Source organism: Takifugu flavidus, chromosome 21 (genome assembly GCF_003711565.1).
Source record: "Takifugu flavidus isolate HTHZ2018 chromosome 21, ASM371156v2, whole genome shotgun sequence".
Classification (NCBI taxonomy): domain Eukaryota; kingdom Metazoa; phylum Chordata; class Actinopteri; order Tetraodontiformes; family Tetraodontidae; genus Takifugu; species Takifugu flavidus.
Window position 1 is genome coordinate 11355157 of NC_079540.1, and position 14294 is coordinate 11369450.

Genomic DNA, 14294 nt, shown 5'->3' on the forward strand with positions numbered 1-14294 from the left:
GAGTCCTTCATGTCCGACACCCTCCATGTTGTAGTCCCACACCAGCTCTGGCCACTAGGTGGCGGGATTTCTGCTAAACTGTTGGAAGCGGCTGTAGTTGGACACACACTCCAAGTTGGACAAAACAACCGACAGTTCCTTTATTGCCATTGTGCATGAACGTTGACACTGCAGGTTACACACCAAGAATCATGTGAACTGGCGAACACGCCGACCTGCCAGTCATGTGCTCCCGTCGACCTCAGTGCTGGTTTTGGATTGGTTGATGGCTTTAGCAACAAACTACTTGCTGTTCAGGCCCCGCCCCCAAATGCTGAACTCCAAAGGAATGCATAAGTGTGAAAATACAGATTACACCGTTTGATATTACTGCACACGAGTTTACCAACGTCAGGATAATGTGGGACATCAGGAAAAAGCCACGACTGTCGCTAAGGTGCTGAAATGTGTTCAGGAACCACAATGTAGCATCGAGGCTCTTTAAACACACACATATATTCTTATATACAAAATCCGAATCAGCGGCGATGCAGGAGTTCCATAAGCAACATCAGGTACGCAGATGTGGATTAGAATTCAAAAACAAAAGTCCTCCAGGGTTTTCACAGACGTCAGGACGTTCTGCTGATGCGTCGGCGTGGCAACAACCCCCACCGATGCTTCGGGAGAATCTGGGAATGATTTAAAGTGACTTTCTGTGTGTTAACAGTCGGCCTCTGGAAAAACGGGCTGCAGCCGGATGTTGCACAAACATTTATGTCGTGTTGAGATCCGAGTTTGATTCAATGACAGTTTTTAAACGTCTGCAGGCCTCGATACCTCAAACCTGAGGCTTTTGTCTCACGAAGAGTCGCCGATGTGGTTGGTTAAAACAGGAATTAAAAGAGTTGCTCAAAGTTTTTGACCATTTAGCAAATAACAGATGATCTGGGTAAGATGAAATCGAAATAAACCATCGCGATGATTTCAGTTATGTTTGGATCTGAAAGTTAACTTCTTACGCCTTCAGTTGCTAAAGCTAACAGGCTAACACCTAGTAAAATGTTTGTTGACTAATAAGCTTTTATAAATCAATATCAATATTATTTTGCACTTTAGTTTGACACCTTAGCCTTAATTCAGGGAAACAATTCTAATTTAATAAGACTTAATGAGGGTTAAACACTAAATGTAGCCATTTTCCAGTCTTATTGTACAATTTCCTTTCACTGAAATGAGACGCCGATGAGCTAATTAACAATGAGGATCATTAGTTTTTTGTTAATGATATTGGACAGTTGCTAGATTGACGGACGGGAACTGCCTTAACTAACACTTGATTAGCGTAGCTCCGGTGTAGCTTTAGCAGAAGTGACATGAACTGTTTGAGCTTCTTTGGTTCGTGGAAAACTGATTTCAGCTCAGAAAATGTTTGAACAACCGCAGCTGAAACACACGAACGCGCGGTTCTGGGCAGCCAATCACACGCGGGCTTGGGCCACAGTGCGCTCGCCAGCCCGATGTTTACCAGGGGAGGCGGATAAGACCGGAGCCAACGCTCCGCAGATTTACCTGAGAATCGGAAACACCTGAAGCCAAATGTGGGCGGAGCGCCGTCCCGACACAAAATATCGCCCCGTTTTCTCGACGTTTGGATGTGCTTCGCCTGTCTGGACCCGTTGGTAGCTGATCAATAACATAACTAATATCTTCCTTTATTGGCGAGAAACTTTGACGCGGTTGGTCGTCGTGATCGATCGATCCAGAATCCCGTTTTCTCCCAGTGTGACGGAAGAATAATCGGAGCGTCGTGACAGCGTGGGGGGGATGGGGGGGGTGTTCTCCTTATTGGAGTCAAGAGGGTTTAACAACGTGACCGGACACAGAAAGTCGGATTTGGACCGTTTATATGAGAAGTTTATGGTTCTATAGAGATATATGTTTATAGAGCTTATTCATACTGAAACAAAACACAACCCATAATTTAAATCAGAAATATACTACCAGTTTAAAACGCATGCCCCTCCCCCGTCTGTAGTGCTCCGCCTTCCTGCCAGCAGTCACAATCACGCAGGACCCAACATGAACGCGGTGGCAGCGGTGGTTAACGGGACATCGTTGCTATGTCATGCAGAGATAGTGGGCAGTGGGGGGGGGTTGAGCACAGAGGAGCAGAGGGAGGTGTTGGTGGGACAGTCAGTGGCGATGCTCAGTGGTTGCTAGCGTGAATCCCCGAGCCAGAGGCCGGCTCCGCTCAGGTCTAGCTGACGGCCAGGCTGTCTGTCTGGGCCTCTGGAGTCTCTGATGGCGAGCCCGGCTCCTCGGGGGGGTCTTCTGTGCTGGTGCTCGTGGAGACCTGAGTGGGGGCGCCGTACACCAAAGAGGCCCCCTGGCGCTCCGACGTGGACCCCGCCTCCGCCTCATCCTCCTCCGGTTCCGAGGCGGGGGTGAGGTGCAGCGATCCCGGCAGTTTGACGGGGCAGAAGGCCGAGCCGGTCGGGATGAAGTTGACCTTGTTTTTGTCGGGGCAGGAGAACAGGGGGGCCGAGGCCGCCGCCGACTGCCTGGAGCTACGGGGAACACGGAGCAGGGTGAGGACCCCCGCCCACATCCAAAGCCGACACCGTGATCAAAGACGCCTACCTCATCTCTTCGAAGGCTTTGATCTTCTCGCAGCCTTCCGGAGGTTCGCGCTTGAACATGTAGCTGTTGTTGGGCTTCGGCGAAGACGCGAACTTGGGCAGCGGCGAGCTGCTTCCGCTGTCTGTCAACAGAGAATCACGCCTGAGCCAAACGCCACAAGTCTGACGTCATGTTTACGTGGTGGCCGGTAACGAGGAGGCGGCCGTGGTCAGCGCCCGGGCTCACCTTTGTCCCGGTCAAACAGGAGGTCCTCTGTGGAGTAGGGACTGCCGTCATGTGACCCCGGTGGACAGGCCGGCGAGGGACAGGGGGACAGACTGGAGCAGCTGCTGGACCGGCCAGGCGCTGAGGGGGTCTGGGTGTCCACGCTGCGGGTGCTGCTGCTGCGCTGCTGGGGAGGGAACGGCGCCCGCCGCCCGTCAGGGACCTCCAGCGACTATGGAGAGCAGGAAAGCGTCAGCGAAGGAGCCTAAATACTGGAGACAGTGACCGACAGAGGCGCCCACCTTTAGCTCCTCCTTCTCGCCGTTGTCTTTGATGAAGACCTTCTCCAGCTCGTGGTTGATGCCCTCCATGCTGCTGGGCACCCTGGAGATGGAGGGCTTTGGCACCGTGATGTTGGACAGTGGCATCTGGGCCGACTTCGACATGGAAAACTGCTGCAATGGAAACAAAAACATCCCAAAACGAAGCAAATGGAGGTGAGCAGGAATGTCGTGGACGGAGCCTGACAGGTGTCACTCAAGATGTAAGCTCACGTGACCCCCCCTTCCAGAGTTTAACGGGCTGCGTCCTACCTGACTGTGGGAGGTTATGGAGGTGTGGTTGCTGAGGGCGCTGTAGGTGGCGCTGTTGTGCTGCAGGGGGGGCAGCTGCTCTTTACCGTGTCGCACCCCTTGTTTAGAACGTTGGAGATGCTGCCGGAGCTTCACAATCTGCTGAAGGAAACAGATGAGAGGAGTCAGAGGTCGTGACCTGCACCTCCCGAGGAACCTCCTGAGGAACCTGCAGCTCCTGAGGAACCTGCAGCTCCAGAGGAACCTCCGAGGAACCTGCAGCTCCTGAGGAACCTCCCGAGGAACCTGCAGCTCCTGAGGAACCTCCCGAGGAACCTGCAGCTCCTGAGGAACCTCCCGAGGAACCTGCAGCTCCCGAGGAACCTCCTGAGGAACCTGCAGCTCCTGAGGAACCTCCTGAGGAACCTGCAGCTCCTGAGGAACCTGCAGCTCCTGAGGAACCTCTACCAAGGAAATGCAGGAGTAGAAAAAACCCGTTTCTATTGGATTCATGTGAAGAATCTTCAGTAAACCAACCTCAGAATAAAGAGGACTGATGTGTAAACTAAACTGAGTGTAGACGCGGCAGCACTCTGATGTCCATCAGTCCAGCAGAACATGTCCCAACATGTCCCAACATGTCTGCTCTCATAACCACACGTTTATCAACATCAGGGCAGCTCAGACAGGAACTCCTTCAACGTCTGCTACTTTAGTGACGATAATGAATTTGCTTTTTTAAAGCATTAAAAGATTTGCTTTTCTGTTGCCTTTGATGTATAAATGTTCTAATTTGGCGTACATTCGGATTATAATCGTCCTCAGTAAAGGTGACAGCCCCCAGATGGGATGAATCTTGTCCTTTTCAGAAACAGGAAGTCAGAAACAGGAAGTCGGAGACAAGAAGATTGCACCACCTCCCTGCTGCTGGAACCACAAAGTCATTTAAAAAAGCCACCTTACGATGTCACACACAAGCTAAAATAACGGAATCCCCTCCTCGGTGTCCAGAGTGTGAAGACTAAACGTGTGCGTGTGCGTGCGAGCGTCCTGCCTCTTTGAGCTGGTTGGTGCTGCCCAGTGATGCAGAGCGCTGGTGGGTGCTCGTCTTCTCTGCTGCTTCCTCACTCCAACATCCAGGAGTCTGAAGACACAGAAACGTTACTGTAAATGATGAGGTCAACACTGTTCAGCTGTCCCAGTGCATTGTGGGTAAAGCTAATTCTTGACAAAGACATGGTTGAAAATTAACAAACGGACAAAAACAGGTTTAAAATAAATATCAATAAAAAAAATGTGTCACATTCGTGTTGGATAATAGTTGTTCTGGCTCAGCATTGGTTACAGCTAAGAATAAAGAAAATGTTTTATAAAGACATTCTGGAATAACTGATAACAAAAACACAGCTGCCTGTGAATCAATAATGAATCATTAATTCAGAAATGATGCTTCGGAACTGACGCAGCAGCAGAGGCGCAGCAGCAGAGACGCAGCGGCAGAGGCGCAGCGCAGAGGCGCAGCGGCAGAGGCGCAGCGGCAGAGGCGCAGCGGCAGAGGCGCAGCGGCAGAGGCGCAGCGCAGAGGCGCAGCGGCAGAGGCGCAGCAGCAGAGGCGCAGCAGCAGAGGCGCAGCAGCAGAGGCGCAGCAGCAGAGGCGCAGCAGCAGAGGCGCAGCAGCAGAGAGGCGCAGCAGCAGAGGCGCAGCAGCAGAGACGCAGCAGCAGAGGCGCAGCAGCAGAGGCGCAGCAGCAGAGGCGCAGCAGCAGAGACGCAGCAGCAGAGACGCAGAGACGCAGCGGCAGAGGCGCAGCGGCAGAGACGCAGCAGCAGAGACGCAGCGCAGAGGCGCAGCGGCAGAGACGCAGCAGCAGAGGCGCAGCAGCAGAGGCGCAGCAGCAGAGACGCAGCAGCAGAGACGCAGCAGCAGAGACGCAGCAGCAGAGATGCACTTTCAGCCCTCATGAGTTAATAATAAACCAGGTTTAAAGCCAACGGTTCAAATTGACTTTGAAGCTCCACAAACACAGAGGTGGTAAATGTCATGTAACCTGCAAGTCCGTTGGATGTGTGTGTGTGTGTGTGTGTGTGTGTGTGTGTGTGTGTGAGCTGAACTGACAGCAGGAAGGTGTGGGCATAAATAAAACACCTTCCTTTAATGGAAGCGTTCATGCGGGCCTATCAAACATTAGCCTGATATAAATACTTTTCCCCCCACACACGTCTGGACGTGGCCTTTAGGCTCCACCCACATTCTGTGATGGAGCTTTAGGGGGCAGATAAAAGCCCCGTGATGAAATTCAGCTGTGATGAATGTACAAATCGTGTTTGTTTAATGAATCTGTGCATCGAACCACATCTGCGTGTACCAGCAGGCGTCTGAGTTCAGGCCACACCCACATTTCTTCTTTCCGTCATTCGTCAGTCTCCTGCCGGGCTAAAAAATGAGTTTTGTGTAGGAAAGGGTCACGTCAGGGGCGAGCTCACCTGTGTGGATTTCTCTTTCATACAGGATGAGTGGAGCACATGGGGGTCACGAGGCCACTGCCCAGTGAGGTAGGGCCCAGTGATGGCGCCCAGCGAGGAAGCGCGGCAAATGGCGGCGGAGCTTCGCACCTGCTGGGACGGCGTCTTTTCAACTGCATCAGAAGAGAGAATAACATTTGATCACGGTTCATTGATCCAAAAAATCTTTAAGTCAATCGGAGGCTAAAACATCGACGCTGGGCGTGAGCGACTGGCGTTTCCATCTTGACCACTTCAGCCAATCCTGTGCGTGCGGACACCGGATCCCTCATCCGGCCCGTGTTCCCAGTTAGACTGCTGGTCTAACAATAGAGAATCCAATTAAATGAAGAATAGTTCACAGCCGCTCGCTGTGAAATCCACAGGATTATAGCCACACTGGGGGAACAGCGTGAGAGCGGCGGTGAGCTCACAGACACGTCAACCGAGAGTACTGATCCGACGGAACCAGAACTTCCAGGACAGACAAAAAAAACAAACAGTGATCTTAGACTGGAAACTGGTGTCAGCACACAGAGAAGTGATGAGATCTCTCACACACAGCCAAAGGAATATTACTGCCTCCTCTCTGATTTTAATCTGTTGTTGAGATGTTGAAGGTGGATGTACAGATGTGCCTGCTGTGGCGCCCCTCGGCCGCTAGGTGTCTCTGTTCCCTCTGAGAGCAGAAACCCAACATTTAATATCAGAGGAAGAAGGAAAACCTCAGTTCTTCTTCACACACCCTCAACTATTGTGATGTCTGGACTCCTGTCTGCTTGTTGAAAGATGGAAGATAGATACCAATAAAAAACTATGTAAAAGAACAACAAATACACCCTCAGAGAGATTCATGTTCACACTTGCATCAGATTGCTCGGCGCATTACTCTCAGCCTTTGACAGATCAGAAAGTATCAGAGCATTTTTATTGTGTCTACACAAGCGGTTGGTTTGTTGGCAGTTCCTTTTATCAGATTAGATCAATGAGGTTAATAAAATGTTAGAAACCACATTAGGAGAATGTCATTCATTCTGATATATTTAATACATAATAATGCAACTACCGGTAGATTTATTAAAGAGCTCCTAAAAATGGACGGTATTTACGGTAACGTCTCCAAATGTGGTGAAATCTGAACTTTGCTGTGAAGTTTCCCACACTCTCCTGTCTGGCTGCCCCCTCGTGCAAATACAACAAGGTTGTTGCTAAATCTGTGCAAACAAACATCAGTAAAGTCAACATCTGGAGGCGCATGCATCACTGCTGGATTAAAAGGGAAAGACATTCATCTTAGCCTGTCTATTAGCACAGTCAGAAGGGGGATCCCAGGTCGCAGGGACGGAGGGCAGGAGTTGTAAAATATTCTGCTTGGTTAAGTAGAAAATTGTTCAAATTCATTATCAAGGTGAAAAAGGTGCCAGAATCATTCGGTCAGTGTTCATTACTGCCAAACCAGTCAGAAAACCCTGACAACACAGCCCTGCTTGCACCAAACAGCTGACGGAGGAAACAATAGCTGTTATCTGACTGGGCGTCACACTAAAGCAGGCAGGTGCTTTGTTGCCTGGTTCAACACGCAGGAAGAGACATAAAACATCATTATAAGCTATAGGCAGCACTGACAACAGCCTTGCACGTTGAAGTTTGTTCTGGTTGGACAAATACATTTATCATTTGGTTTATTTGCAGTTGAACGACATTCCTTTTCTCTCTCTCACACTCGTGCACTCTCACACGCACAGGCCTGGTCTAACATTTGCCAGATAGTGTTTTTATGTGGATGCCTGTAGTTGCAGAGGATGGCCTGTTTACCCAGAGGGCTGTGTTTACGTCTCTGCAAGGCCTCAATGTTGCCATAGGAGCCACAGAGGAACAGTTGACGACATGTTTTCGCGTTTTATTGGTAAAAGATAAAAATAATAAACTGGCAGTGTGGTTTGCGTGTTGACTGCAGATAATAGGAGTCTGGCTAATCATCCGTGTCATGTAGATTAGACTCTTGTTTATCCACTAAAAAGCAGCTGCATCATCGTGCATCCATTTCCAGGCATTTTTTACCCCGTAACAGCCGAGATAAATGTCATGTAATAACACCGACAGACGCATAATCGACATTATTAGCTTTAACTCGCAGTTGTAATATGTTCGAGCACATTCACATAAAAGCCTGGAAAGCGATGTGATTAAACCTTTACAACTGTATTCGTAACAACGGTGTCGGGTTTAATGTTTAATTACTGGCAGTACGTGTCGATTTTTACAACGTCAAACATGATAAACCGTATTTATCACGACCCAATACCAAAGCTAATCCACTAGCCTAGCATCTGTGAAATGGGTTGTTCGTTCGTAGTTTCTCCCTCATTCAAACGCTCCATAGAAAATCTGACCGTTTTCCCTAGTCAGCGTTTTCGGGAAAGTTGGATATGTTTGAAACCATTTATAAAGCCTCTACCAGAATGAGAGGATAATAGTTTACAGTTCGGCGTATGTTTTATCTCAAAAACTGAGCGATTTCGATGTTAATTCTTTATAATCGTGAGCAGCTTTGGCTGCTGTTTCCATTAGCTGCTCTCATCAAAACAAGGTGGCGCCTCGTGGCGAATGTTAGGAGAAAATATTAAATTTGATATTTTTCCATCATTCCTGGACAGACAGCTGACCACACACACGCCGAAGCAAAGGAGGTTGATGGGTGAATCATACACGTTGATTGGAATTGATTCCAACGCGCGATTAGAATTCATTCATCGAGGAAAGCACGAAATTGTTGTTTTTTCTAAGCTAATTTCCCGTGACGAAACGTCATTTAGCTTTAGCATCAGACGATGTGCACGTCAGTCGCTCCCTGCAGAGTAAACTTCATTTGGCGTCTTTAAATGCCGATTTTACCTCTAGACGGGGGCGAATAGACACAGCGTTCCGGTGAGGTCCTGCTGTCCGGCGGTGAAACGGTCTGCCTGCGGACCAGCCTGCCGTCCGAGCCGTTTCCACCCGGGTTGGCGGGACTGGAGCAACGGGACGTCGACGGTCCTGCGTTGCTGCCGGCTGATGATGATGAGGAGGAGGAAACGGAGCGGGTTGGGCTGTGCTGATCTCCACGCAGGAGCTGGAACGGCACCGTGGCACGGACGGGCTGCAGCCGGACCGCGGTGCTGGTGCCGCTGCAGGAGGCTGTAGGAGAGCCGCTGTGTTTGAGCCGCTGCGGGGATGAGCTGAAATCTGCAGCGGATTCTGACATAATCAGCCTCCTCCGGTCGGTAAACAAGCTGTGTATGTAATAAAACGAGTCGTTACAGCAAAAGTTGACCCGACGCAAGTTGCTACAGCCACAAGCATGATCTCACAAAGTTAGTTTACAGCCTCCATCGTTATATTCCCGTCGTTAAAACAGAGAGAACAGGTTTAAACGTTGAGTCTGAGCTGAAACACGAGTTAAAAACTTACAGGAAAGTTCGGTTTTAAGCCAAGTCCAAACTCAGTTTCCAACATATCAGTTTTCTGGCTGAACTTCTAGTGAAGTTGGAGGGAGGGCGGGAACAAGGCCAAGGCTGCCCTCTGATTGGTCCAGCCCTACTTCCTGTCAAACCTAAACGCCTGTTCATTGGATACGAGTATGCTTCAGCCAATGAGCGAGCGTTCTCAAAACCAGAACTCCTCACCAGTGGTTCTCACCACCACAGAAACTTTCATTTATTCGGATTAAAATTAAAAGGAACTGATTAAAAAAACAAACAAACCCTATATTCTTAAGTTAATCAAGTTTTACTTTTACACCTGAGAGGATCAAATTACTTACATTAACTGTGCCACGCGCCCCCTGCTGGCCCACCCAGCTATAAGACGAAGCCCCTCCCCTTTTATATTTCTTAACGGAAATTATAGTATTCAGTAGTTTTTTGGAGACGGCAGAAAACAAAGGGACAGAAAAAGTTAGAAACTATACCATCTAATTTGTGATGAAGGAAATTAATTAATGACTCCATTAGCCACTGTAAATACATGTTTATTTTTAGGACTGTGGCCGTGTGCAAGATTTAGGGGCTAACTGCAGCAGAGCTACATATGTATGGCATGTCTAAATCCAAGACAGCGGACCTTCCAGAGAAAATTCTGGTGAACAATAACAGCATAAGAGAGGAACAGCTGAAGGCACAGAAGGTTTGAAGAAACATCTCTGAAAGATCTCCAAGGTGAAGCAGGTCCTGCTACACACATGAATAAGTTCGCTCCACTCAACCAAAACAAACAATGAAAAGTGTTATTTGAAAAAGATACAGATGATTGACGTTGTAGCACAGGACAAGAATCCATCAAAGCAGTGTGAGAAAGTCAACATCAGACTTTCTCCTGGAAGGGAACTTCCTGCCCTTCCACTGATTACCGCCCCCTGCAGGTCATTTAGCACTCATCTACACCCCATCTAAAACTGGATTGATCCATTCCAGCTTTTTTAACAAAACTAAAGTGTGTCCATGTCAACACATACCGACGATGCTCCCACAGAGAAATTTAATGGTCAGATGGCTACATGTTAATGGAAAATGTGGAAAAGGGCCTTGAGGGAGAAAAGGCTCCAGATAAATGCATCTGAAAATAGTCAAGTTTGTAGGCTTTCTTCAACAAACCGGTGTACGCATGCCACAGGGGCAGCTAATGAAGTTAAAGTAATCTGGATTAGAGGGCTTGTAAACAAGGTTAATGGGTTAATCACACTTACTGGGAAGACAAAGCAGGAGCTAACCTGGCAGCCAACTCCCCAGTACGGCTCTAATTAAGCTTCATCTTGGCAGCTTCTGTCCTACCAACATTTTCATCGACACAGGAACTGCAACTGCGTCAATCATGTGTCAATGAGGGAACAACTGTTCATCAGTAAACATCAGTTTACCTCCTTCATCTGCGTCTTTAAACTGCAAAAATAAAATGGATCAAATCCAAATCTTCTCTGTTCTACAAACTATTTGCACAGAGTTTCAGGCTGTTTTCTACTCAGATGGACACATCTATTTATATCTGATATTTAGGTTTTAGCTAATTAAATAAATTGGGCAACTAGAAGTCACCCTCCTGCAGCAGCAAATCTGGATTAGTTCAGATTAAGAGTTATGAAGCACCGAGTTCTCCAGAGTGAAGTCGTAGTGAAAACTAGCCAGGTTGTAGCTGAAGTCCTGCGACACCAACACGTCTGGAATGAGGGGGAAGCTGGCCTGCATGGCCAGGACGTGAGGAGCCAACGTAAAAGGGACGTCGCCCAGGAGGTCCGGCAGCACGGCGGCGGGGGTAGTTTCCACCGCTGCCGAGGTTCCTGCTGCTGGAACTGTGGTGGGGAACGTTGGAGGGTACTTTGGCTGAGCTGGGTAGCTGCAGGAGGACTGTGAAGGAAAGCAGGTGTTTCTGGATTACTGAAGGTGATCTCATGACTCCAGACGGACATAATCTGCTGTTTTCAGGTTTTTAACTGCAGGTTTTTCTTCAGATTTGACCAAACTGTCACAAAGCAAACGATGACGCCAAAGTGACAATCTCAGACATCAACAGACCACAGAGTTCAGCCTTTTTTTAGAACCTGATCTTATGATTACAGGGAAACGTAACGCTAAACGTAGAGAAGATGAAGAAGCTGCAATTAAGACTTCCTGTGGAACTGGAGCCAGAAGGCGGAGCAACGCCGTCTGTGGCCCAAAAACACCCGAGACGCCATCAATCCACACTGATGACAATAATCATTCATCTTCTTCCATTTCCCCAAGTTTAGACTGAATCTGGAAAATTGACGGTTGATTATGATCAAAATCATCAAGTCATGTCAGCGTGGATTTATTTTACAGAAGCACTTCCTGTTAACTCCCTGATCCTGTAACAATCCTGCTGATGGGTTGAATATAATCAGAACCAGTAAAGAAACCTTTTGAATGGGACAAACTGGTCTTTTTCTTGAAACAAACCTACCTTTGATGGCTGCACAATGACGTTGGTTGATGGCTGAGCGATGTTTATGGTCTGCACCTTCTTCCTCTGCTCCTCAAGTGTTTCTCCTGCAACCAAACAAACCTGTTTGAACATTTATATGTAAAGAAATTAGTTAAACTAATTCAGGATCCAGCTTGTAATGCAAATTTTTTAATAGGTTCTCTGTCTGTTCTCAATCTGTGAGGACAAACCCCCGTTGGAGGGTTTTGTGTCAGTTGACCTCGTTGACCCTGTGAACCTGCCCAAGAGCAGGAGTGCTCACAACTATTGTGGGGGAATTGGTGTTCAAGGAGACACAGCAGAAATCCATCCAACAATAAAACCAGCAGAGCAAAGGTCACACAGCATATGAACACTATATCATTCTGTCAACTGTTGCAACATCACATTAAATTCCCATAAAGAGTCAGCAGATGCCATCAGACAGGTTACATTAGCGCCATCTAGTGGACGGAGACGATTAGTTTAGTCTCAGCAGTTCAAGACTTCACGAAGGTGGTCGTAATTTTGAGGATGCACTTTTGACAAACACTGTTGATGCAGCCATCTTTGACTGGAGGACCCAGCTAAACACAGAGCAGGTTGTTCTGTTGGAGTGGAGGTCCGTGAGCACCGTCAGGAGCCTGGCGCTGACACCACTCCTCTTCTGCCAAAAACAACACCCATCCACCAACCATCTGTCAGCTCCACCTGTTAAAGCTGCCACCAGGAGATGACTGCACTTCTCTGGGCTCTGAGGTACTTTATCTGATACTCACTTACATCAGAGCTTTATCTGATACAGATAAAGTGGAAATGAATGTGGGGCAGACACAGAAAATCAGAAATATTCTATTTAATAATCTTGAAAACATGAAAATTAATGCCAGGATCACACCAATTTAGTCCGATCTTGACGTGACGCGTTGCAGACAAACATTCACCGTCGTGGCCGATTAGAAGTTGTCGGATCATCGAACCAGCCTCGCTCAACGACCAGTTTATCCTACGATGTCTTCCTGGACATCACACCTCGTCCTCCCTCTGACCTGTGCCCTCGCTCTTGGTGACAGCACGCGATGACCAGGTCGATGTGGTCCAACTAATTTATGACACCATGTATGACACCATCGTAAATGATAAAAAAAAATATTGTGTGGCCTGATCCCGGCACACAATGGACTTGAGTTCTGGAGGCTTTAAACATCAGCTAAATAATAAATATGGATTCACTTCTGCACCTTTAGTGGAAATTAGCTCCACCTTTGCCTTTGTTCTGGTTCAGGATAAGATCAGTTTACGAAAGGAAAAGTCCACTTTTTGGTCATCTGAAAGTGTCTTATTCACAGTAAATTATCCTTCTGAACCATGTTTGTCAGTTCAGACGTAGACTTCAGTAGTTTGAAATCTTTAACTGATTTCTGTGGCCTCGAGGATCAAAAACACTTTGTTTCAGACTAAATATTTTACAAAACAACCTTCTGGAACTTGCAACGTTGCTAATTTCATGGCAGAGATTGTGGGGGTAGAATTACAGGAGCTTTCAGCTCTGATGTTTGTCACATTTCTCATTTCATTACAGAATAAAGCATAAATGTGACACAATAAACTTGTGTAATGTCAGTCTTTTTAACTGTTTAAACGCACCAAACCATCACCATAATACTGATAATATATATCTCACCAACGATGACGAAGCCTCCATCTAGTTCTTTCTCAGATGACTTCTTAGAGTCTTTACGGAGTCCAAGAAAATTAAACATGATTGTTTTCTGTCAAAGAAAGGAAAGTCAGAAGATACAGAATGTCTTTAAAAAAAAAAAAAAAAAACCCGTAAAACTACTTTCACTTGTAAATTGTTCCCTTCTAGAAACGTCTTTACACAATGACATTTATCATCCTAACTGGATTGTTCTGTTTACCCTCCACACAATCAAAATTCAGAGTTTATCTTTTTAAGTACAAAAGTGTTTAAGTTATTTTTTAAAGACTTTTATAATAGTGAAGTGATGCAAGAAGTCTTACTGCGGTTGCGTCTTCTCCTGAAGTTCAAAATAAGGCCATTAAGTTCGTTCTCTTTTAGTTTGTTAGTTTACTTCTGTTCCATTGACTCTTTCTTGTTGCTTAAAGTTAATTACCAGCTCTTTGACGACTTCGAGGTAAACAAGGGAATTATGAAATCTTGTCCACACAACATAACCGTATATTCTAGTGTAGCATCGACGTCATTCTTCTGCAAATCTTTTACGTCCGTGTGGAAACAATGACTATAAAATCTCTGTTCCTCTGGCAAAAGCTTCGGTTTGTTCGTAAAGGAACCTTCTGAGGGTTGTTTCCGGGGAAGCCAAAGATAGACACACAAGGGGTGACGCGCAGATGGACTGAGAGTAGTTTGATTTTGTATCTCAGTAGCTCGGTAACTCAGACGTAGTGCTAATT

At 47.1% G+C, this 14294-nt stretch overlaps 2 protein-coding genes and 1 long non-coding RNA gene across 6 annotated transcripts; all 3 read right to left on the bottom strand.

The window, feature by feature from the left end:
• Window positions 1-115: 115 nt before the first annotated feature.
• glcci1a (glucocorticoid induced 1a) lies at window positions 116-9484 on the bottom strand. Of its 4 annotated transcripts, none has more exons than XM_057021038.1 (9): window positions 9351-9484; window positions 8796-9172; window positions 5883-6034; window positions 4453-4542; window positions 3420-3560; window positions 3129-3278; window positions 2848-3058; window positions 2623-2743; window positions 116-2549 (listed from the first exon to the last, which is right to left on the bottom strand). In XM_057021038.1, the coding sequence occupies exons 2-9, from the start codon at window positions 9142-9144 to the stop codon at window positions 2240-2242; spliced, it is 1524 nt and encodes a 507-aa protein (XP_056877018.1). In that variant the 5' UTR covers window positions 9145-9172; window positions 9351-9484; the 3' UTR covers window positions 116-2239. The 4 variants fall into 4 exon arrangements, with proteins under 4 accessions (XP_056877018.1, XP_056877019.1, XP_056877016.1 ...); XM_057021039.1 differs by having other exon boundaries at window positions 3420-3557; window positions 9351-9483; XM_057021036.1 differs by having other exon boundaries at window positions 3129-3281; window positions 3420-3557; window positions 9351-9483.
• Window positions 9485-9893: 409 nt separating this feature from the next.
• umad1 (UBAP1-MVB12-associated (UMA) domain containing 1) lies at window positions 9894-14174 on the bottom strand. The gene is made up of 4 exons (XM_057021105.1): window positions 13881-14174; window positions 13540-13627; window positions 11856-11941; window positions 9894-11278 (listed from the first exon to the last, which is right to left on the bottom strand). Exons 2-4 carry the CDS (start codon window positions 13616-13618, stop codon window positions 11003-11005), a joined length of 441 nt encoding a protein of 146 aa, XP_056877085.1. The 5' UTR covers window positions 13619-13627; window positions 13881-14174; the 3' UTR covers window positions 9894-11002.
• On the bottom strand, window positions 12697-13533 carry LOC130518490 (uncharacterized). Its single transcript, XR_008948049.1, has 2 exons — window positions 13097-13533; window positions 12697-12957 (listed from the first exon to the last, which is right to left on the bottom strand). It is a non-coding gene; the product is annotated as an uncharacterized LOC130518490 (long non-coding RNA).
• Window positions 14175-14294: the final 120 nt, after the last annotated feature.